This window comes from Prionailurus viverrinus, unplaced genomic scaffold, assembly GCF_022837055.1.
Source record: "Prionailurus viverrinus isolate Anna unplaced genomic scaffold, UM_Priviv_1.0 scaffold_40, whole genome shotgun sequence".
Taxonomy (NCBI): Eukaryota; Metazoa; Chordata; class Mammalia; order Carnivora; family Felidae; genus Prionailurus; species Prionailurus viverrinus.
Window position 1 is genome coordinate 3,037,812 of NW_025927608.1, and position 24,151 is coordinate 3,061,962.

Below are 24,151 nucleotides of genomic sequence, written 5' to 3' on the forward strand. Positions count from 1 at the left end.
CTCTGGGGCCCCCTCCCCGCAGAGCCTGGGACCCTGGAAGCTCCTCAACCTCCCGGGGCCGCTTCCAAAGCCAAATCTCCCGGCCAGGACCCCTGGTCAAAGGGACACTCACAGCAACCTCTTCCAGCACCTGACCTCAAGGGATATGCTGTCTATCGATTTACACAACTGTCATTGTCATATGTTTAAGCACACACGGTGCGCAGTTAGGCTGGACTGCCTGAAGCCCCTTCCTCCGAGGCATGCAAGGGGTGGCCGGCCACCCCCGAGGGACAGACCTGCACCTGTGGGGAAACCCAATGCTCCCTTCCCCTCACCGGCATCCCCGCTCCGGGCCCCCCTGCAACCCAGGCCACCCGGGCAACAGGTTTCCAAAGCACCGTCACCACCAGGTGACCCCGAAAATGAACAAGACCACGGCTGTTCAGGCACGTTCCGGGGCCTGTCCGGCTGTCCTCCCCCCACACGCGCGCGCACACGCCAGGTGGGACGCACAAAGGGACAGCTGGGAGAGGCGGCGAGCCCAGATGCGCTGGAGGCTCTGTCTGAGAGAAGGATCTAGAGCAAGCACCTTGTGCATTGCCCCAGGCCCAGCAGCAGCCTTCACTGTGCAGCCTGCCTCAGAGACACGCACTTCTGTGAAAAGCGCATCAGCAGGGATTTGCAGCGTGATTGAGTGCCGTCTCCCCGTCAGTTAATAGCAAGCCCCAGGAGCAAGGAAAGTTCTGGAAGGCCTTGGCTGGAGGTACTTCAGAATCCTCAGGAGTGACGATCAGGCGCCCCAGGGCCGTGCCACCCGAACTGTGGTGAGAGACAGAGTGCATCTCCAGGGGTGAGGAGCATGCTGGGAATCCAGAACCCGGGCCCCGCCCCGGACCTGCGGGGCCGGCGTCCCTGGGGGGTGGCGCCCAGGCACCTGTGGGCGAGACCCGCTGAGTGCCGGCCGGGCACACGGGAGTTAGAGAAGCACGGCCCCCGGGATCCCTGGCCCCACTTCCCTCTTCTCCACACTTAACATCTGTGGGTGTTTCCCACCGTCTCTCTGGACTGGTTTGCTGTTGTTGTTGTTTGGTTTTGGTGGCCAGAGGGAAGAATATTTCAGAAAAGATGAAAAATAAAAAACTCACGCCCCATCCAAGCCTCCCGTCAAACAGCGATTTTCACTGTGTATCCATACGCCCCCTTCTGACCCTTGCCCGAATGCAAGATATACTCCTTAGAAACGTCATCAGTTACATAATCTAAAACCCTACTCTCTCCTAACGTTACCTCTGGAGCCCGCTGCCACGGCCTTCCCCGTTACCCTCTCGGCGGCCGTGGACGAACCGTCTGGTGCATTGTCCACATTCCCATTAGGAAGCGCTTGGGTCGCTTTCATTTTCCCTGTTCTGCATGTGCCAGGAGACGCAGGTGACGAAGGCCGCGGGCTCGCTCAGGACAGCGGGGAATAAATATTCAAACCACACCCCCTCCACCTAAGAAAGCCCCAGGCCAGGGACGCCTGTCCAAGCCTTTGGCCCCGTTAAGGGGAACTCCAGGCATCTGCCGCTACTCCCTGATGCTAAGGGAGGAGGGGGGGGTCTTCTGCGATCAGATCCTCTGAGCCAGTTCCTGGCTAGTTGAGGTGAGCTCTGGGGTTGTGGATGGAGAGAGAAACCGTCCCGCGAAAGAAAGGAGCAGCGTTTTTGAAGACTGGAAGCTGGCAGAGAGGGAATGGAAGAGAGAGAGAGAGAGCGAGGCCTGTGGGGTCGGCCACAGCTCGAGGCTTAAGGGAAACTGGCGCCAGACAGAAACTCCCCGCCGCACAGAACGGGAGAAGGGCTCTGCTGCCATCCCTCCCCGTTACTCCAAACCCTCAGCAAAGTCTGACACACAACCCCTCTCGCGTGGTGTCTGGGGCCACCTGCACGGTGGGCGGTGCGACGGCGTGCAGGTGGGGTGACAAAAATGGGCACAAGCGGGACACCAGGACGACAGTCAGCGGGGGAAACACGGCCCCTGAGGATGCACAGACGGGCCGACCTGAGCAACGGGCCACGAGCTTCACCAGCTCGCAGCATCAATTCCACCGTCTCTGTTGGGTCTTTTCCATCTAGGCGCTCGTGTCTACGTGGTTTTATTGAATCGAAAGACGCGGGTCTCCCTCGCCCAGACATCATCCCAGACCTCGAGGTCAACCCGACCTTAAAGGGGCCCGTCCTGCTTCCAACACCAGCCGGAGAGGACTGCCAAGCCGGTGTGGTTTCCTGCCCCGCGGTCTCGCCGCTGAGGACCGGTCCTGTGGACCGGTCCTGTGATGGGTGACAACCTGCGGGGCCCCCTGGCCCATGGCCCGGCCTGCGGACGGGTGCCCCAGCTGAGCTCCCTGGGCACACACAGGTCATCTGCATCCAGGGGGACACACGACCTCAGGTCTGCCAGCCTTCCCCCTGCGTGTCACTCCTGGACGGTCACCAGCTAAGGCTCTCCCTCCCTCCCGCGGGGTTTCTGTCTGGGCCCTGAATCAGTCAGCGTCCCGGCAGGAAGCAGAGGGCACAGCCAAAGCAGTTATGCTTCGAGGGCTTAACGAAAGACTATTCAGAGGTCAGGCAGGGCCGAGGGAAGCGACACCGGATGGCAAAGCATCACACAGGCCACGGGGGGAAGCCGTGGCCAGCTTGGCCTGACGTGGCAAGGAGAAGGAATGTTCTCAGAACCCGGCAGGAGCCGTGGCCACAGGGAGACGGTTAAGACTTGTGCCCGAACTGCAGCCCAGCAGGAAGAGCGTGGAGGGAAACACATACCTTGACCTCGACACTCCCCCGTCCAGCCTCTCCTCTGGACCTTCCATCAGCCAAAAACAACAGAACCTAACGGTCTGGGAGCCCCGGGCGAAGCGGTTCGTGTATGTTAGCGTTCTGGAGCAAACGAAACGTAACCAGTACAACCCACCCCTATTACATTCAGCATCCGTTCATGACCTCTGCTTGGATGGGGAAAAATTATATGCCCTCCACGTAGGGGAACGAAGGTCCACCTGCCGCCATATTGTCTGGGCGAGGGGAGGGGCGATACCGACCTGGGCCCACTGCCCACCCGGACCGTACCCGCCTCTAGGTGAGTAAACAAAACGGTTCCTATAACGCACAGCTGCTACGGGCCCACAGGGAACGTGAAAGGGTCTGAAGGCCTCACGTGGAGGCGTGTTTGGAAGCTCGGAGCACGCTAGGGCAACACCGCCCCGACCCTGGTCTCGGGACAGAGAACGTCAGCGTCGCTGGGGAGTCTGTTAGGATCCGAGTTCACACCCCACCTCAGACCTGCAGAAGTGGGGGGCACGGGACGGGGGTCCCCAGGGAGCCGCTTGCCCCGGCTGTGTGGAGGGAACCCCGCTTCCCACGGCTCCTGGGATGGGCCCCCCCGGCGGCACGGTGAGCCCCTTCTCTGCCCCCGCGTTCAACACGAGGCAGCCCGAATGACCACAGGAGGATCTCAGTTTCTAGCCTGACAGACCCACACCCGTGTACCCCTGGGGGAAGCACTTCCTCTCCCTCGCGAAGAGTTGTGTGTGTGTGTTTTTTTTAATGTTTATTTTTGAGAGAGAGAGAGAGAGAGAGAGAGCGAGCAGGGAGGGGCAGAGAGAGGGAGACACAGAACCTGAAACAGGCTCCAGGCTCCAAGCCGTCAGCACAGAGCCCGATGTGGGGCTCGAACCCACAGACCGTGAGATCATGACCTGAGCCGAAGTCGGACGTTTAACTGACTGAGGCCCCAGGTACCCCAGCCTCCCAAAGAATTTTCAAAGCCACCAGGTCCGAGGAGACAAGGGCAAGAAGCAGAAACTCCGTATGTGGGTCGTTAGGTCTAATAGCGGGAGGATTCACTTCTGTCTCCATCCCTTGGCTCCGGGACCTTCCAGGCAGGGGGAGACGGTGCCCGTCTGCCCCAGACACCCCCGAACCATCGGGTCTCCTGCCGTGCTGGGTCCTCAAGGCACCACCGCCTGGCCCCTCCCAGTCCACAGAACCCAGCATCAGTGAAGTCCGGGGGGCTCCTGCCTTCAGCCTCCTTTCTCCTCAGTATTGCAGGGACACTCCAGGCATCCCCTCGCGTACTCCCAGCATTCACCGAGGGCAGCTTAATTTAGGGACTATTTGCAGAAGTGTAGACGAGTTTAAGAGAACCAGCAGGGATGGTGAGTCAGCCAGGACTGGGGACAGTGAGAAGCCGTTGTCACCGCTTGCCTGGGGAGGAACAGTGGCCCCGGAATCCAGCAAGGGCGGTGGCCACGCTCTCTTTGGGAGCCGTGAGCCACGGTGGAGGGACACAGGGGGACACAGGCCCCCAAAACCATGGCCCAGAAGGGAGGGGGTGCGGAGAACAAATACCCCGACCTCTTTCTCCCTCTGCACTTTCTCCTCTGCTGCCCCCCGCCAGCCAGGAGCCTCAGGACAGGAGCCTGGGTGATGTCATCCACAGGGGTGGCCTCCCGGGACGAGACAGGGCAGGGAAGGCTGGAGAGGAGGACGGGGCGGAAACTGCATCGGGCCCTCGGTGTTTTCCCTGCGGCAGATCTCAGGCACGGCCTTGCTTGTGCACCAAAACCAGCTTTCTGACTTCGAGTGTTCGGGAAAGAGGCCGGGAGCAGCAGCCCTCGATGCCCCCTGGGCTGCTTCTGTGCGGTGGTCCACTCCCCCTCCGCCCGGCTGCCCTGGACACAGGGGCCTTGCCTCGTCCTGGGAATCCCCTCCTCCAGGAAAAGGAGCGTCTTCTGGTCCGACACACAGTCAAGAGGGTCCACAGAGCTGACAGCCTTTCGGCCTGACCACACACGGAAGCAGCCGGCCAGCACCCCCCCCCCCCCCAGTCACGCTCGGTAAGCCCCCCACCCCCCACACAGCACTGAGCCCACGAGGTGCGGAGAGGTGGGGCTTCACCCCAGAAGCAGACAGGGACTCGGAACAGTGACCCCAGGCTGAGAGACTGGACACCCAGGAGGCGGGAGCTGGAACAGACGTCCCGTGAGCACATCCTTCCTCCTCGCGGATCGCCAGGTGAGGCGCTGCTATGACCCAGAAGACCTTGGAGCCGGGCTCCCAGACGTGACAACGGGGCACTCTGCAGGGACAACGCCCCCCACGCTTATGAGCAGCTCCCGTGTGACAGCGGTTTGGACACAGGAGTAAGGCACAGCCCTGCCCCGGAGAAGCCCCCTGCCCTGGGTCAAGGCCAGAGTTCCAACCTCTGCGCCGTAATTCCCCTGGAGGCTCGAAGCTCTGGAGCCGGGTCTCAGCTCCGCCGCCCACCTGGAGGTGCGAGAGGGACACGTGTCTTCATTTACACAGAAAATACCGGAGACAACGTGGGGCCCAGAGAGGGGGGCGAGGGGGCCCTTCCTTGGGACTCGTGCTTCCGGGGGCCAGCGTATTACAAACGGCGACGCACAGATCCCCGTAAGGGGTCACGGGGGCCCCTCTGTCCCCTGAGAGCCCGCCTGGTGTCACCCAACCTGCACCCTCGGTGCCCCTACCGTGAGACACGCCGGCGGGCTTCAGGGAGGCAGCGCCCAGGACGGAAGCAACTGGTTCTTGCCCCAACTGGGGGCATTTCGCCGTTGTACCAAATATCTATTTCCTTGCTCTCTTTCCGATTTGTGCTTCTGGAAACCCTCACAAATTAGCCTGGTATTCACGACAGCTGCACGTGGCAGTGAAGGCACATTTCACAATATTACCTGATTCCTACCAATCGATCTCTACACAGATCTCCTCCTAACAGATGACGAGCGACACGAATTATTTACTTTGGCTGCGAGGGGGAGGCTGAACATCAGGACTGCAAAGGGTGTTATTTTTATGAGACATACGTGAAAGGATTTAACTTTTTTTTTAACAAATTTAAACATTTCAGCTTGATTTAAATAGTTTTGATATGAAGCGTTAACATTCTTCAGTTACAATTTACGTCGTGCCTTTAATCGTACTGGAAAGTTTCAATATTATCAAAGAAAACTAACGCAGAAAACGCACAGAGGATAAGTTTAGTTTTGCAATTTTTAACCTTAAGGGTTTGGGTGAAAATATTTACCTTTTGGACGTTCTGAGTACAAGTCGGTTTACTTTTTTAATCACGGAGATTCGTCTGTCAAGGGAGCCCACGTTGTGCGAAAATCCTGGCTATGACAAAATAGTGATTCTAACGAAATGAAAGCAATAAACTTTAAAACTTTCTTGGAAAACGTTTGTGAAACAAGTCATGTATCTGTAGGTCTTCAGCGGTCATCCGAAACGGCCAACACTGTTCAGGTACAGCGATCAAAGTGTTGTGTCTGATGCAAAGAACAGACTGGTGGTCAGCAGAGGGGAGGGGGTGGGGTGAGACAGGGGATCGCGACAACCGGGTGGCGTATGGGTGTCGAATCCCTGTACCGTACGTCCGAATGCAACAGGTCACTGGGTATTAATTAAACCAGTTTAAAAAAAAAGGAAAATAAATTAGTTTGCTATGTTGCCCCTTTTCAACCCTCAAACGCCGTAGATAGCTTTGAAATTTTGTCTCGTCCTTATCAAAGCATGTCGGGGTAGGAGAAGAGAATGTGTTTTATTTCACCATCGAGCTTGAGCTTTGAAACGTCGAGGCAGAAGGGAGCCTCCGCGGGTCCCTGGCTTCAGGGGTGGATCTGTGAATACAACAGAATCCCGTCGCCCGTGGTCTCCCGGGATCCATTCATCTGTTCAGCAAATGCAGGCAAAGTGCCTGCCACATGCTGGCGGGTCAGTGCTAGGTGCTGGAGAACGTTCCAGCAGCAACAGCCAACAACTCTGCCCTCGGGAGCCCCACATCTAGAGAAGGAAGACGTGGCTCAGATCGTCACAGACAGCAGCGGTCTGTTGATCTCTGGGGTCAAAGTCCTCGGTGGCCGCAGAGATGTTCCGTCCCCATCCCCCCGCCCCCCAGGAAAGGACCCACTGCCCAGCCTCTGGGTGTGCTCTCGGCACAGCGTTACTAGTCTGTGCGACCACGAAAAACAAACACATCTGCCAGGAAGCCTCCACTCTGCCCTCTCCCGTTCATCAGGGGCATCTGGGAGTCCTTTCTGCCTCTCCCTCAGGCCGGGGGCACCGCTGAGGGGAGGGACAGAGAGGGACACATACAGGACACAGATGCACACTTTGGAAGGCAATCCCCCCACGGGAATTTTTCCTGAGGTCGTTAGAAAATATATGCCCCCTGGGGCGCCTGGAGGGGCTCAGTCGGTTGAGCCAGGTTGTGATCTCAACGTCCACCCAGGTCACGATCTCACAGTTCGTGGGTTCGAGCCTGTGCTGACAGCATGGAACCCGCTTGGGATTCTCTTTCTCCCTCTCTCTCTCTGCCCTTCCCCCATTTGTTCTCTCTCAAAGTAAGTAAATAAACCTGAAAAAAAATTTTTTAATATGCCTCAAATTGAAGGAAGAAAAGAAATGAAAATAGAACCTCTTTTGAGATCCATTCTGTGCGAGGGACCGTTGTGGGAGTTTTTACCACAATACCCGGGACCGGCTGTCCCGCCGCTTTGTCCCCGCACAAAACGAGCCGCTGGCAAAAGTTTATTAGAACAGACGAGACCGGAAGAGTGGTAGGAAAGCCCTGTGTACAGACGGGGGACAGTCGGGAGTGAACGCCTGAGGACTCCAGGCGGGGGTCCTCGCCACAGAAGGTCCTGGTCTCTCCTCCCCTCTCCCCTCCCCCTCGCGCCTTCCCAGGTCCCACCCTTACTGGGGGCACAACTCTAGGCGCTGGGTGCTCCGCTCCGCTGGGTGAGGGGTGGTCTGAGGCCACACTGAGGCCTTCGGTCACGTTCCTGGGGGAAACCTGAGGGGGTAGGTGGGGTCTGGCACTGTTAAGAGAAACCTTCTCCCGAGGGGGGCGGGCGGCTGTGGCCGGGCACTCCCAGCATTGTTCCAGAATGGGTGTTCCCCCCCACCAGGGACCTCAGGCCCTAATCCTCCTCTCTCGGCCTATTGTGTCTTATCTTTTCCAATTGTAGAATCTTGGGAGAAACAATCCTCACCATACTTAAAGCCCTAAAGCTCCCTTGTCCCCAAGGAGGGGACAGCCAGAGGCCAGCCTCACCCGGCCCCTCTAGCTGTGCAGCAGCACTCAAAGCAGGACCAGTGTCAGGGAGAGGGTGCAGGGCAGGGGCGGGGGGCGCTGGAGGCAAAGGGGCTCTCCTCCCTCCTACCCCTGCGCAGGAGCGACAGGGGCTCCACTGGGCCCAGGGCAGCGGGGTGCCCCCGAGTCCAGCCGGCACCCCCAGCGTGACCATCCCGCCAGAAACCCCTCTGGCCTTGGCCCTCCTGCTCAGGGCACGTCCCAAACGGATTCTACCCTGGGTGGCAGGGCTCGTGGCTCATCCGTGTACCCTCGCCAGGGGCCGCGAGGGACAGGAAGCAGGAACGAAACAGGCGGGACCCGGAGCGGTTTGCCTCGGGGCGTAAAGACCACTGGTTCCCTTGTCCCCTGGGCTGCCCGGGGCACTTCCGGACCCAGGAGAGCAGCCAGGCCCAAGGAGCAGTCCTTGCTGGACGGGGTCCCGGATGGACCCGTGTTGAGACCTGCTGCTCTGGCTGCACGGATCCCGGCCGGCCCCACCGCCCCGCGTCTAGGCTCCCTAGGCTCCGATGCTCCGATCCCGCAGATTTCCGCGGCACCGCCTGCCCCCGGGGGCACTTCAAGTGCATGGCGAGGCGGGACCCGTGTGACTTCAACAGCTGAGATCAGCATTCCCTGGCGCCAGCGGGGCCAAATGGACCGATAATGATTCAAACGACTTCCATCCGCCAGCCGGAGACTCCGGGAGCCCCGCCGTGCGCGCCAGCTGTTCTGCTATGTAGACGCGAGGCCTTCAAGGCAAAGACAGTCGCGCGTGCAGACTGGAGCCAGGAGACAGAACCAAAGGGGCAATCTCAAAACCCAGCTGGAGAGCGGGGATCTCGGGGGAGCGACAGACACGGACGTGGTCCTGGGGCACCGGCCCCCAGGAACCGAGGAAACCCCCCAGGAAGGGGCTGGCCTTCCAAACTCAGAGGGTATTTGGATCAGTCTTGTCTGGAGGGTAGGGGCCTGGGTGGTCTGCGGCCGTCTGCGCTGCACAGGATCTTCCGCCGAAACCGGCCGAGACTGGAGACCGTGGCAAGAGCCCCCTGGGCAAGAGCAGGTCAGCCTCAGAGCGCGAAGCCCCTGCCCAGCCTGCGGGCTGCAGGCTATTGGCGCCCCCTGCACCCCGGCATCCCTGCTCCCCTCCTTCTTTAGCAACTGAACCCGGGTTTGAACTGGAGAAACCATGAACGCAGCTAAAAGGTGACATCCCCAGACTTCCCTGTGGTGAGGTATGGTCTTGTCACCAGGTTCCCGCCAACGGTGTGGTGCTGCGCGCCTGGGACGGAAGCGTGAGCGACACAGCTCAGCCGGAAGGGGGCTGCTTCCATCCCCCGCCCCCCCACCCCAGCCTCCACCTCTTCATCTTCTTTTTCTGTGCACCTGGAACTCGGGCGTGGTGGCTGGAGCTCCAGCAGCCTGTGGCACCGTGAGGTGGTTTCACCGGAAGAATGAAAAACACGTGTGGGGACGAGCAACGTGGGCCCTCGATGTCGCTGTGGCGTTGCCTTCCGAACGCCACGGTTCCGGGCCCTGGAATGTTCCCGGAAATGAGAAGCATGCTTCATCCCCGGGGATTTTTACTGACCGGTACCTCTGCCTGGAGCATTCCCTCTCCAGACCTCCGACTGGCTTGCTCCCTCACTGCCTCCGGCCATCTGGCAGAAAAGCACTTAGAACCCAAGACACTAAGGCCTTCTCTGAGCACCTGTTTATAGCATCCGTGCCCCCCAGTGCTCCAGAGGACTTACACTATCCTGCACACTGGGGGTCTTCTCCTTGCCCCTTCACTTATTGTCTGCCCCCCACTGGAACGTGAACATCACAAGAGCAGAGGTTTGGGCTATTCTGTGCTGTGTCTTATGTGCCCAGAACGGTGCTTGACACAGAGAAGACACTTGATGAAGACAGAATGAATGAATGAATGAATGAATGAATGAATGAATGAATGGCATGATCTGACAGACAGGCTCTGGCATGAGGTCCGTCTGGCTCAAGAAGAGTCACCGTGGGCACGAGGAACCAGGCTGGGACTGGGGCTGCATGTTTGTCGTGGGCAGGGCGGAGGACATGGGGCGGGGCTCACTCTCCGGATCCTTGTGGGTCTTGTGGGCCAACGAGGGAAGGAAAGCTAGCCCCCTGGCCCCTTTTCTGCCCTGGCATCTGTTCAGTTCAGGTGTGTGTGCCCACAACTTGGGGGCTCCGCCCAAGTTTCGCCATGTGCTGAGACAGCCACGGAGCCCGTGAACCAAGTCTGCTCCTCACGTGCCCCCGTGAGGCAGCCCCCCAAGAGATACTGGATGTGTAGGGTGCTATGATGATTTTACGTGTCCACTTGGCCGGGCCATGGTACCCGCAGGTTTGGGCCAACGTTAGTCTAGAGGCTACTGTGGAGGCATGTTTTAGATGAGGTGAACATTTAAGCGGGTAGACTTTGAGTAAACCAGACCACCTTCCATCATAATGTGGGTGGGCCTCATCTCATCAGGTGAAGGCCTTAGGAGAAAAAGGCCTGCTCTCCCCAGAAGAAGAGGGAATTCTGCAGCAGACCACCTTCGAGCTCACACTGTAGCTGTTCCCTGGTCCTCCAGCCTCCGGCCCACCCTGCAGATTCTGGACTTGCCAGCCTGCACAATCACAAGTCAATTCCTTAAAATGCATTTCTCTACACACATCACATCCTATCGTCTCTGTTTCTCGGAGGACTCTAATGCAGGGGCCGCTGTTTCCACACCAGCGAGTGCGGGGAGGGCCGGGGTGTCTCATAGGAACGGTGACCGATGAGCCTCGCTGGTCAACCGCGGAGACCGTGAAGTGGGACACACCCTGACTTGTGGGTCCAATCAAGGGCACGAGTGGAGGTCACACGGGACGGCACGGGGCTTCGAGCGTGGACACCGAGCACGACGGCTTTATTTACCACTGAACAAGGAGCCAGGCCCGCCCGCGGCCGCGGACGGCGGGGATCCCCGGGCAGGGGCGGTGAGCTCACGTCCGGGATGCGCAGAGCCTCACGCGGGCAGGAGAGCGGGCAGCACTTTCCCAGCACACTGGCCAAAGCCGACGCGGTACCCGTCCCCCTGGCAGTGCCCTGGGGCAGAGGAGGACAGGGTCAGGCACGCAGCTGGGCCCTCGGCAGCACAACAAACACGACGGGCAACGAAGAGCAACCCTCCCGGAGCTGAGCCGAGCCGCGGGGGCGCGAACACGGAACGGTAGGTGCACCTGCCTCCGGAGCACTGGACCCGCGGCTTTCCTGACGGGCGCGCTCCACCACCGAGTGCGTTTGGGGTCAAACTACACGTCTGCTGACGGAGTGCCTGGCCGCTCCGTGGCCAGGGGCCCCCCAGAACCCAGCTTCCTCATCTGCGAAGCAGATCGCGGGACGGTACCCACGGCGGGGGGCTGCCATGCCTGACACACGGGACCCGTGAACGCCCAGCGGGTGCCAGCTGCTGTGGCGGTGGCGAGCGAGTGATGGGGGCCACACGCTCGGCCTCTGAGCGCGGCCCCTCTCTCGGGGTCGTGAGGGTTGGACGGACTATCTGGGTGAGGCCCCCCGCGCAATGCTCCGTAGGTGGGAGCTCCAGGCCCTCGATGCCCCAAAACAACGGCGAGGGTCTGCTTAGCGGAAGGGCCTGTGCGGACCGGACTCAGCAGGGAGGACACGGGAGCAGAGAGGAGGGGGCATCTGGGCTGGGATCTGATGGGTGGATAGGAGTTCACCGGGACACTGAGGGAACGGGAGGCACACAGCCCGGGCGGGAGACAAGCGTGGTGCACTTGTTCTGGGAAGCTGCCGGGGGAGGGGGCGGGGGGCTGAGAGCCCCGACCAGCCGTGTTCTGAGGCCACTGAGGCGACACGGACCAGCTTCCAGCCAGACAGTGACACGTTACCGCTGTGTCTCGAAGGGAGCCCAGGGTGGCTCTGGAGGACATGGACGGACACACAGACGCATCGGCGTGAGGCCTCGGGCCCCAGGGCCCCCAGACTGGATCGCACCCCCGGGACCCCGGGCCGCGTGGAGGCCAGAGGAGCTGAAGAGGGCCGCGCCAGGCAGTGGTGACCGTGACCCCCTGCTGGGGTTGGCCCGTGACCCTGGCTCACACAAAGACACCACCAGATCCCCCCACCTGCTGCAGATGGGCCCCAAATCAGGGGCCCCACCTGCTACCTGACAGGGAGAGGGGACGAGATGCCGGCAGCCAGGGGAGAGCACGGAAGCAGCATTTGTAGAGGGCCCTCCTCCCGGCGGGGACGCTGCCCTCCGCCCCCCACTCGACACGGGTGCTCCGTCCGTCACCGGGGCCCCACCACCCCCACTAACGCACCACCTGCTACCCGAACAAGGGTCCACGACGAGCCATCCTGGGGCGTGAGGCTGGCCGCTCCCTCCCCATTTACTGTTGGCACAGCAGGTGGCCAAGATGGGGTTCTCTCTACCCCAGCGCGAGTGACATCCGGGGCCAGATGTCACTCGCTATGAAGGGCTGTCCGGTGTAGGACGCTCAGCGGCATCCCCGGCCACCATCCAGGGACAACTAAGACGGTGACTGTCCCCTGAGGGGCGAAGCTGTCCTGGTTGAGCCCACCGGTGCGGGGCGGGGAGGGAGCCGCACCCAGACGAGCGGGGACCCCAGGGTCTTCCCGAGCCCCCAGGTGCCGCTGCTGGGTCCAGAGGAAAGCTAGGCACAGGTGCATCCACGCAGGGATGGAGGGACCCGAGAGGTCAGGGCGCGTCACTGAGCCCTGGACGGAGGGGAAAGCCAGCGCTCCCACCTCCAATTGTGGACACAGGTGGTGACGGCATAACTCCTTCTCTGGAACCCGGGTCCCGGCATGCCGAGCTCACTGGCCCTTCCCTGGAAACCACCTTCGGGCTACTCCCCACCCCACCCCACCCAGAGTGGGAAGCTGTCCCCTGCCCAGCATGCTGCACCTGCCAGCCCGCCCAGGCACACAGCCTCACCCTGCAGAGGAGCAAGCCCGGGGACACAGGAGCAGCCCCAGGCAGCGAGCTGGGCCTGACACCAGGGGTGTCTCTGCCAGTGGAGCTTCAGGGGGTCCCACCCATCTCACACCCTGAACCGAAGCAGAGGAAATGATCCAGGGAAAGGGGGGGGGGGACGGCTTGCACCATGCAGAGGTGAGGGTGGTGACCTTCCCATCCCAGGGCAGTCACCGCATTCCAGAGCGTCCCCGCTGTGGAGACTGCGGTTTAAAGTCCTGGGTAGCCAAGGCCAAGGCCGGTGGAGGCGGGAGGCCAGAACACGCAGACGCGGGCCCGGGGACGCCAGAGTGGGGACGAGGGAGGACAGATGGCTGTTCGGCCAGCCTGGAGCGCCACACGCTCACAACGGGGCACGCGGACAAGAGAAGTCGGACGGAGCCCGCGAGGCCTGGCCGCCCTCACCTGTTATGATGACTTCATCCCCGTCCAGCAGAAACTTCCTGGTCTGTCCGTTCCCCAGGTCGATGGCCTTCGTTCCCCTCCAGGACAGCTCCAACAAGGAGCCAAAGCTTTCGGGCTCCTTCACAACAGGAAAGGGAAGAAAGCCTCGCATGTGGTGAGTGTGTCGGCTGCAGAGTGGATGCCTAGCAGAGCCTACGAGCCCCTGCCTCGTGGGACCGCCCGGCCACAGGGGCAGGCCCGAAGGTCCTCGGAGACTCACCGGCCCGCTGATGGTTCCAGAAGCCAAGAGGTCCCCCGGCCGAAGGTTGCAGCCATTGACAGAGTGGTGGGTCAGCTGCTGGAGCATCGTCCAGTACATGTACTGAGGGTGGGGACACAGGGGGACAGGAAAGGTGGCTCACCCCAGCCTCCGGCCGGCAGCCCACAGCCACTCAAGGCAGACATCCTCCCTAGGTGTTCTCCCGGTGCCCCGAATGGCTGGCAGCAGCATAAGCTGTCCTCCCGGAGCCACCCAGGCCCCCCCCAACCCCAGCTGAGCCACCCAGGTTTCCCCCCCCACCCCAGCTGAGCCACTCAGGGCCCCCCCACCCCAGCTGAGCACTGGCTACAGCTTTGGCTCCTCTGCTCCTTCACACGTCCCCAAGAAGGCAGACCTTCTCCCCACTCACACCCTCAGTCTGCAACCTGCTCATCTGTCCTCAATTACATGCTGCCCTGAAAATACCCCTGAGTCCTGAGTTGGCAGGGTTTAGGACCTCATCACAGCAGAGGCTTCCCGTGAGCAGGCCTTGCTTGCACTGCCCTCCACCTCCCCACCCCCCTGGGCCCCGAAGCAGACAGGGGCAATGGAGCAGAATGATTCGAACAGGATGTCAGGGAGAGCCCGGGAACAAAGGAGCACCGGGGTGGGGGGGCTCCGCTGGGGACGGGGGGGACGGGGGGAACCATGTGGCCACCAAGGTGCTCAGACGCAGTGCAAGCCCACAGCTTCTTAGACCTGACACTCCTGGCGAAGGAAAACTTAGAAATGGGCTCGAACCCAGGAGTCCCCCCAAGAAGGCCCCCTGATCTTTTCTCAGCCTAAGGAGCCCATGACAATGTCCAATTCAAAAGGACACTAGAGCAGACGGGAATACGTTGATTCAGATGTGCAAGTGTTCAGCAAACACCAGAAAAGGTGCCCAGCCACACTACCCATAAGGGAGATGCAAACTGACCCCTGCACCCTCACTGACTACAGGAAAAGGCACACGGCAGCGCCTGTCGGCCAGCGGGGAGCAGCCGAGCAGCCAAAATGCTTACCTGCTGCTAGCGTGAGCAGGGACTGGCACAAGCGCTCTGGGGAACTGTCTGGAAGAGCTTCTAGGCTGAGTGTACAGATGCACGTGCTCTGTGACCCAGCAAGTGTATTTCTGGATGCACACCCAACTGAAAAGTGCCCGTGTGTGCACCAAGAGATGTGGCCTAGAATGTTCACCGTAGCTCTGTACTAGCCCCGAACGGAAACAACCCACACGTCCCGCGGACCAGAATGTTCTAGAATGTTTGCAGTAGCTCTGTCCTGGCCCCAAACGGAAACAACCCGCACATCCCGCGGACCAGAATGCTCTAGAATGTTCGCTGTAGCTCTGTCCTGGCCCCGAACGGAAACAACCCGCACGCCCGTGGACCAGAATGTTCTAGAATGTTCGCAGTAGCTCTGTCCTGGCCCCGAACGGAAACAACCCACACGTCCCGCCAGAATGTTCTAGAATGTTCGCAGTAGCTCTGTCCTGGCCCCGAACGGAAACAACCCACACGTCCTGCGGACCAGAATGTTCTAGAATGTTCGCAGTAGCTCTATACTGGCCCCGAACGGAAACAACCCACACGTCCTGCGGACCAGAATGTCCTAGAATGTTCGCAGTAGCTCTTTACTGGCCCCGAACAGAAACAACCCACACGTCCTGTGGACGAGAATATTCCAGAATGTTCACAGTAGCTCTATACTAGCCCCGAACGGAAACAACCCACACGTCTGTCAAGAGTAGAACATTTTACGAAATGAGATAACAAACCACCACTTAAACAATCAGACACCTGTCACGTTAGAGAAGCCTAAGGGAGAACACACATTGTATGATTCCATTTCTATAAAAAACAGACCAACTTGACGTATGGCAACAGAAGTCAGAAGAGAGATCACCCTGGTGGGGGTAGGGGGGTGGCGATGATGTGACAGGAGGGGATAGCAGGGGGCAGCTGAGACACTGCCATTCTGGTGTGGGTGCAGGCGCACAGGGATGTTGACTTGGTGAAACTAACTGAGCTGTGCACTTAGAATCTGCATTTTCCTCCCTGTGTGTTGGGCTTCAATTAGAAGTTTACTTGAAAAGAAGAAAAAAAAAAGTGACTTGGATCCATCCGCCCCCGGCAGGACCGAAGAAGCCAGAGGCTAGACCCTCGAGGGAACATCTGCCGTCCCCCGAGAACATCACTGGTCACATCTATGCAGGCTGCATCTGGTGGGGGGTGGTCTCTGTGGCCTCTTTAGAAACAGGCCCACGCACTGCACCACGACCCCATCCCAGGACGGACGCAATCCTCCTGTTCCTGACGGCAGGACAGCCCTCTTTCCCGAAGGTCCAGGAAGCAGCACCCCCGCCCCCCCCCCCCCAGGTTTTAAGGCTTACCTTAAAGTTGGACCTGCATATGGTGGCTGCCTGGCTCATTCCTTCTCCTGTTGGAAACAATTAGCACTGATGGGGGGCCCTCGCTCCATTAATCGGGGGGGGGGATGTGTAAGCGGGGGGTGGGGGGGGCATTTGTAAGGTAGATTGTTCTGTGGCCTACGCCTGCCATTGTCGGCCACGATTTCACCACAGAGCCGGGGAAGCAGTGAGCTGGCGGCCATCGGAGCCACGACACCTGCACAGACGCCATCAGCCGGAGGCGGTGCACGTGTTGAAACCTGTGTGCCACGCCCCCCAGGGCCCTGTGGACAGCGGGGCCGTCTGTCCCCGGCGGACTCCTCCAGGGACGGGCAGGGTGCTGCTCGACGACCTACTTCGCCAGCAGTTATTAAACACCTCCTGCACGCAAGGCGCCGGGCTTTGCTGCTCGGTTCCTCGACGGGGTTCGCAATGAGGAAGCTCTTTACTCCGTCCGAGGCCCGGGCCCTGGCTTCCCGCCCGCGGCTGCACAGAGCAGGTCAGGGCCCCCACGCCTGCTCCCGCCCACACGTGTCCCGCAGATCCCGACAGGGACCGTCACGACGGCACCTTCGGGACTGCAGGGGGGAGGGGGCCTGGGAAACCGTCCCTGCGCCCAGTCCTCCCCTTCTAGGTCTTTCTACATCTCCCGACACCGCCTTCTTGATAACCCCGTCCCCTCCCCAACCGGGCTCTCCCCTGGATGTTTCTGGACAGATGAAGGGAAGACAGAAACGGGCCCCAGAGAGGGTCCGTGGGTAGGAGACTAGCCCGGGACCGACAGCCCTGGGTTTTCCTCTCAGCCTTGCCATCAGCCCCCTAAGTGCCTTTCCTCTCTGAGCCTCAGTTTCCTCTCTGAGCCTCAGTTTCCCAAAGTCTACCACGGAAGAGCGGGACTGGCTGGTGCGGTTTTGCAGCGGGCGCCACGGCAGCCGTGAGCCCTTCCTACAACTGCTCCCTCTGGGGAGCGTCCTGCTCCTGTGGGTGACAGTGCCGTCCCCTCCTGCAGGACACAGCCTGCTGCCGGGAAGCACCTCTGTCAGGGGCGGAGACGCTGGAGCTGGCCGGACAGCAGGGCCCGGCGCGCGTACATAGGTTGATCCAGGAAGGGCGCGGCCAGGGGTCCGTGTTGGTCCCTGGGCAAGCCCTCCCCTTGGGGGCCTCCAAGGTCCCCCATCAGGAATGGAGGTGACACCGCCTCTTCCTTGGTACCGGCTCTGTTCTAAACCTTTGCACGACGCCACGTCCTTTACCCTCACGACCACACGGTCCAGTCGATGCCATCACTGTCCCATTTTACGGATGACAGACTGAGGCCCAGACGGGTTCAGCCCCTTGCCCAGAGTCCTACAGCTAAGCAGAGCCGAGGTCTGCAGGGCCAGGCTCTTTACACTAATGCCCTCCTGGCCTTCGGAGCTGAGCCGTAGAGCCACACCGGGGGTTGTGGGCCGTGGGCCCCGGGCCGTCTGCGAGGCTCTCGGGGCTGACCCGGGGTAGGGTGCAGGGGACAGGGTGTGTGGCCCCAGGGAGCAGAGCCAGGCTTCCCGACAGGCACGAGGGAGGGGTCACCAGTGGTGTGTGAGTGGAGGCTGGGGTGACCCTGGCTGCGGTGGGGGGGCGGTGCAGGAGAGGGGATTCAGACAGAGGAGGCAGGTCCCAGACTCCGTGCTTTCTGGCCCTAACAGTCGAGAGCTCAGCAATACGTCACCAACGTCCTGTGGGCCCAGTGTGGCATGCTTTGCGGGCGGGGTGTCCCTTCCCCCTTTCCTTTGCAAGACCCCCATGGGGCTCTAAGGCTGCAGTGGGAGACACCCTCTCACCAGCCACCCTCTGCCCCCCAGGAGTCCAGGAGCCCACCTGGACACAGTCTCTGAGCGCACGACAGTACCTTTCAGGGTGACAGAGAGGTTGATGTCGAACGTGTAGGGCCGGTCGTGGCGGAGATACGGCAGGGGCTTGGGGTCCTGTGAGGGCAGGGCAGAGCACAGAGGGCTACTGGTTGAGGGGCTGCGCTGGCCCAGGCGGGGCCCCCAGCAGACCAGCTCCCCAGGCACAAGGGGTCTGATGTAGGACCTGTCCCTGGACGACAGGGACACTGGTGGTCACATGTGCCGGGCTCTGGGAAACGCAGCCAAGGGGGGAACATCCGCAGGTCAAAGGCGCAGGGGTCAGATCAGGGATGCCCCAGAAAGCCAGGGAGTGGAGCAGGGGGTGGGAGGGTGTGTGGGGGGGGGGGGCCAGAGATGGGGAACAAGACAAGGCCAGTGGGGGAGGCTGGGGCAGCAGCGGCCGAGACGGGCGCCCCGTCGGTGCAGGATGCCGAGGGCCAGGCCACGAGTCTGCACATCAGCCCAGCACGGTGTTTTCCTGAAGTGCGACACACGAGATAATCTGGGATGATTTTAATGGTTATGTGTTTTTTTTTTTTTTTATGATGAACTTGGTGGCTGGTGACACCAGCAGGACATAGAGAAAAAAAAAAAATCTAAAACAAAAACACTATCCCTGTCTTGTCTAAATACGTTTGAGTTTAAAAAGGGGAGCTGCTTTAGAGGAAAACATCCAAGAAACAGCAGGCGGGAGCAGCCAGAGTTATGAAGACCCTGCGAAGGTGTTTGCGCAGGGGGAGCCCGAGATCTCACGTGACTGGGAGGCACGGGAGGGGTGTGGCCTGGCGGGCAGTCAGGGGGTCCCGCCAGGGAAGGGGGCGGGCGTCGGGGGCTCACCCAGGTGGGGAGAGCCAGTCTCAGAGAGGAAAAATGACGGATGGGGCGAAACCCCATCGCGAGGAATCTGCTCACGGGGAAAGACCCCAAGCTTGCTTTTAGCACAGCAGACGTGAGCGCGGGGGGTGGGGGGTGGAGGGTGGGGGACAGGGTGGGTGCAAGAGCCCCAGCAGGGGGAGGCCGGGGGTCAGTGATGGGGGAACGGCAAAGGGCCGTGTGCACCTGAGCATCGCAGGCCTTGGGGAGACATGGAAGTCGGTGGGCGGAGAGCCCTGGGTAAGAGCAGGGGCCGCTGGAGAGGTCACAGGGCGTTCCTGCGGGCTGCTGGCGGAGGTGGGGTGGGGGCCTGCAAAGCGAACCCCCTGTTGCCGGGCTCCAGGCTGCATCCCATCAGGGGGGCTCCAGGGGGCGCCGTCCCACAGAACAGAACTCTGCGACCCGGGGAGTTGTGCGAGGTGGTGGCCCCGGCCAGGACCCCTTCTTCTGCCAGCTGGCCGGTCCCCCCGGCCCCAGAGGATTCTGAAGGCCACACAAGAACTGTGCGGGGGGGCAGGGAAAGCACAGGCAGAAGGAGCGGTGCCCGGCCTGCCTGAGGTCACACGCGGGCAGGCTGGGGGCACAGAGCTTCCCTCCGGGGTCTCGATGCCGGGTGCGCCCGTGGCCTCGGGTGGAGGGGCCTGGCTCTGGAGCCGCTGCAGAGGTGAGCTCACCTGATCCGGGTTGGGCACGGCAAAGGGCAGGAGGGCGTCCATGGGCACCACCCACGGAGAGATGGTCGTGCCGAAACTCTTCCCCAGGAACGGCCCAAGGGGGACGTACTCCCACTTCTGGATGTCTCGAGCTGCGGGAGAAGGGCCGAGCCGGGCTCACGGAGGCTGCCGGGGCCTCACGGTGAGCTTCTCTCCTCTGTGGTGCACGGGCCCCAGCCAGGCTGCCCACGGCCGGGGACAGCAGCATTCGGTGCCCGGGTCACTGTGCCGAGTCACAGCAAGAGGCAGGCTGACCCAAGGGCAGGTGGACCGTCCCCCCACCCCGAAGGGGCTAGAAACTCGTCATCCACGTGGGAGGCAGACGCTTCTGGGGTCTCTGGCACACAGCCCAGGGGCTGAGAGCGGCTGGATGCTGGGCTGCTTCGGTTCAAAATCTCAGCCCCACCTCCTCGCCCACAGCATGGGAATAACCGTGTCACCAGCACCCTGCAGGGATTCGGCACGGGGCCCGGCCCGTAAGTGCTCACAAGGGTTAGCCAAGAGGTCAGCCTTGTTCCTACTGAACTCACAAGAAAATGATCAGAGGGGGGAGGTACCTGCCCGAGGGCTCAGAGCTGAAAAGTCTGCGTGGAACCCAGGCCACATCCCGCCCCCCCCCCCACCCCCCCCCCCCCCCCCGCCGACCTGCACCAGACCCGGGAACCATCAAGCCCAGTGACCGCCTCCCTGACATCTAGTCTTTACCCAGGGCGGAGTGCTCCCCAGAGCAGAGTGCTCGCAGGGGGCCCGGCCTCGGGACGCCCACCCCCATCCCCCATGATTACCGCTCCAGTCGTTCATGAGGACCATCCCGAAAATGTGCTCGTGGGCCCTGGAGATGGGGATCGGCTCTCCCAAGTTGTTCCCCGGGCCTACGAAGAAAGCCTGCGAAGAAAGAAGGCGGTTAGCTGCCCTGCTAACCTCCTGCTAGCCCCCTGCTGCCCCTCACTTGCCTGGAGGCAAAGGTCAGGTATTTCCACAAACCCAGCTGGTGCTGGAACAGAGACAGAGGCCTCCAGGCCCGCCCTGCCCCGCCCCTCCCTCAGCACCCCTGCACACACCCCACGTGCTGTGATCTGACAGCTGTGTGAGGCTGCGGAAGAGACACTTCTGGGTGGGCACTCATGTCAAGAAAAGTCCAAAACCTGCCTCCATAATGCAGCTAAGGAGAGAGCCAGATGGGGTACCCCCCCCCATGCCCTCCCCCCCCCCACCAGAGGACAGCATCACCAAGAACGTGTGCAGGAACCAGCTGGATACCGAGACGGGAACGCCGTCAAAAGCACACGGAATCAGCTACGACATTCGTAAAACCTGAGCCACAGCTTTATTTGTTCTGTGTGTCTAAACGTTGCAACTTCTTTGATCAAGATTTAGGACAAACAAAAAAAAAAAAAACCAAGGGCACCAATTTGTATAGAACCTGATCCCCATCGAGTGGAGGAAATCTGTGCCCCCCCCCACCCCCGACCGTCTTTCCATACACTGGTTCCTTTCCTCTCGTCCACCTGCGGTCAACCCCCAACATGGGGCCCATCTGCCTGCAGGGGCCCCTGTGCCGGTGCCTCAGGCCGGCAGACCCCCTCTTGGGGTCCACGTGGCGCCCCCTTGCAGGAGGCAGAGGGCTGGCTGGGAAGGCCTTGCTGGGACTGGGGGCTCTTTGCAAGCGGACACACATTCCTTCCTCTGGACGGAACCCCAAGAAATCGCAGAGCAGGACTAGAGAGATGGGGGGCTCCAGCCTGCCCCCACCTTACCAGGGGGCCCCCAACCCTTTCTCTCTCACCTGCCATGAGGAGACAGCCCTCCCAGAGGCCTCACCTAAAACCACCATGGGGAGCCCCCCGCCATCTGCCCATGCACCCCCATCACGGGGGGTGGGGGGGGGGGGGGAGGGGGGCGGGGCCTGGCTCCACGACCCGCTGGCCTAACACACTGCCCTGCAGCCAGAGTCCTCCTCCAGCCTGGCATCTCCTGCCTGTCCCCTCACCTCGGGGACTTCCGAGTTCCTCATCCCTGTCAAACGCACAGCCCTGCTGCACGAGGGAACCCAGAGTCAATGTCCGTGTCCCGGGGGTGATGCTGTGGGATGGCCACGCGGGGGGACAGAGTGTACAGGGGGTCGGGGTCTCCCTGTATAACTACTCACTAACCGCACATCACTCTACAATCACCTCAAGATAAAGAGTTTAAGGTAAAAAAAAAATGTGCAGCCCTGAAGTCACCCCAGTTCTGAGATCACATGGGCCCGGGCACAACCTCAGGGAACTGAGAGGTGTAGTTGATTCCTGCTATGCATAGGGTTTATATTCTTTTTGTATTCAATTTCTGTTTTAGATTTGTTTATTTATTGAGAGAGAGAGAGAGAAAGAGAGAAAGCAGGGGAGAGGCAGAGAGGGGAGAGAGCATCCAAGCAGGGCCCCACACTGTCAGCGCAGGGCCCGCTGTGGGGCTCGATCTCCCCACCCGAGAGATCGCGACCTGGGCCGAAGCCGAGTCTGATGCTCCGCAGCCTGAGCCTCCAGGTGCCCCGTGCAGTGATCACATCCACGAAGTCCACATTCACACTGCATGAGCAGGTGCAGACCCACCGCTCCCATGGAAAATGCCGGGCCTCCGGTCGCACTCACACCAACCGGTCCGTATCTCACCTCGCCTTGCGTGTGTTTCTGTTTGAGGTCACCCCATCAAACGTCTCCCGCTGACTCACTAACACGAGCGCTGAGCGCCCGCACATGCTGTCTCTGTGCTCACTGACGCGAGCACTGCACCCGAGGGGGGTTTTAAACAGCGAAAGCACCCCAAAAAACACAAAGACGCAAAACGGCGTGGCCTTACGTGGTGAGAACGCCACCCGCGTACAGCAGGAGCTGAGCAGAAGGCAGAGCGTGGCCCCGTCCAGCCCCCGCAGGGAACACACCATGGGGCCTCGAACTCCTTCCTGCTCCGCGTGGGTCCCAAGTGACCCCTGCGGGCCCCGCGAGTACTGGTCTGGAAGTTACCGGTTCGCTTTTAGAAAGTAGGAGAGCTCGCAGACACAGAGCTTGTGGAGGGTGGAGGGCCCTCCCCGGGAGCACTCCCGCCCCAACGCCGGGCACAGGCCGCGCCCAGGAAGCACCCCGCTCACCATCTCCAGCTCCATATCCAGGAGCTTGCAGGGTCCAAAGACGGGGGGCTTAGCTGCAAGACACCAGAAGAGACGGGCTGTTGTATGTGCTGGGCCACGGGACCCGCCGTGTGGGGACACAGAGCAGGGACCCGTGAGGGTCACTTACCGTCGTCGGGCCTCATCTGCCCCGTGGGCCTTCGGATCGGTGTGCCTGACACCACAACAGAGGAAGCACGGCCGTGGTAACCCACTGGCAAGTGCAGCCTGCGGAAGACGGCGGAAGGAGGCTACCGTGACACGCGGTCAAGGTCACTTCTACAGTTTGCAAGCTAAAAACAAAAAGCAGTCGAAACCCGCAGGGCGCCTGGGTGGCGCAGTGGGTTCGGCATCTGACGCCTGGTTTCGGCTCAGGTCATGATCTCACGGTTCTTGAGTCCAGGCCGCGCAATGGGCTCTGTGCTGACAGCAGGGAGCCTGCTTGGGATTCTCTCTCTCTCCCTCTCCCTCTGCCCCTCCCCTGCTCACTCGCGGTCTCAGAATAAATAAGCTTAAAAAACAAACAAAACTCAAAAGGAATTGCTAAGTGTCCGTACCACGAACACTGCTCAGCATTAACAGGGGAGGAAACAGGGCTCCCGGGGGCTCAGTCGGTTAAGCGTCCAACTCTTGATTTCAGCTCAAGCCCGGATCCCGGGTCATGGGAGCAAGCCCCACATCGGGCTCCACTCTTGAGTGTGGAGCCTACTTAAGATCCTCTCCCTCTGTCTCTCTCTCTCTGCCCCTCTCTGCTCTCACACGCATGCACTCTCTCCAAAATAAAAATTTTATAAAAACAATACACGTGTTTGACTTTATAAAAATGTTCAAGTGCTGTACTGACAAAGCACAGGAGAAAGACGCCACGTCGGGAGAAAACACAGCACACGACACGGCGAAGGGCTAATTTCTATTAAACGTGAAACATTCTTCCAAATTAACGAAAGAGCAGTGACTGCCCGGAAAGCCGGCGGGGGGAGTGCAGGAATGTCTGTGAAAGACTATGGAAGACGGAGCAGCGTGCTGCCCCGGGAGAAGAGGGTCAGGGGTGGGGCCTGGGCCGATCACAAGACGTACGTGCATCCTGTGTAATGAAGGACGCGCACACGCGGCAACAGGAGGCCCGAGGCCCCCTCGCGCCACACATCGACAGGCCCGTCTGCTCTCCCCTGCAGCGGCAGTGGCCCGTGGCTCCCGCCGGAGTCTCCCCTCCCTGCGCACCTGCAGTCCCAGACTCACCGCCTTGCTCTGCGACCCTGGCCTTGCTGCTTAACCTTTCTGGGTCGTTAACCTGCTGTCTCTTTCCTTC

General features: G+C 60.8%; 1 protein-coding gene across 5 annotated transcripts in view; it reads right to left on the minus strand.

Annotated features, from left to right (window-relative positions):
• Nucleotides 1-24,151, minus strand: part of FAH (fumarylacetoacetate hydrolase) — a 43,680-nt gene that overhangs the window by 12,101 nt on the left and 7,428 nt on the right. For 2 of the 5 annotated variants that reach the window (XM_047846672.1, XM_047846673.1), the window contains exons 6-14: nt 22,973-23,070; nt 22,825-22,877; nt 22,536-22,688; nt 20,483-20,582; nt 19,659-19,789; nt 18,111-18,186; nt 16,205-16,251; nt 13,792-13,893; nt 13,533-13,650 (exon numbers count right to left, since the gene is read on the minus strand). In XM_047846672.1, the coding sequence (XP_047702628.1) occupies nt 13,533-13,650; nt 13,792-13,893; nt 16,205-16,251; nt 18,111-18,186; nt 19,659-19,789; nt 20,483-20,582; nt 22,536-22,688; nt 22,825-22,877; nt 22,973-23,070 (878 nt within the window). Of the gene's footprint in view, nt 1-4,886; nt 6,659-11,001; nt 11,210-13,532; nt 13,651-13,791; nt 13,894-16,204; nt 16,252-18,110; nt 18,187-19,658; nt 19,790-20,482; nt 20,583-22,535; nt 22,689-22,824; nt 22,878-22,972; nt 23,071-24,151 lie in introns of those variants that run through there. The other 3 variants (XM_047846671.1, XM_047846669.1, XM_047846674.1) reach the window with 3 other exon arrangements.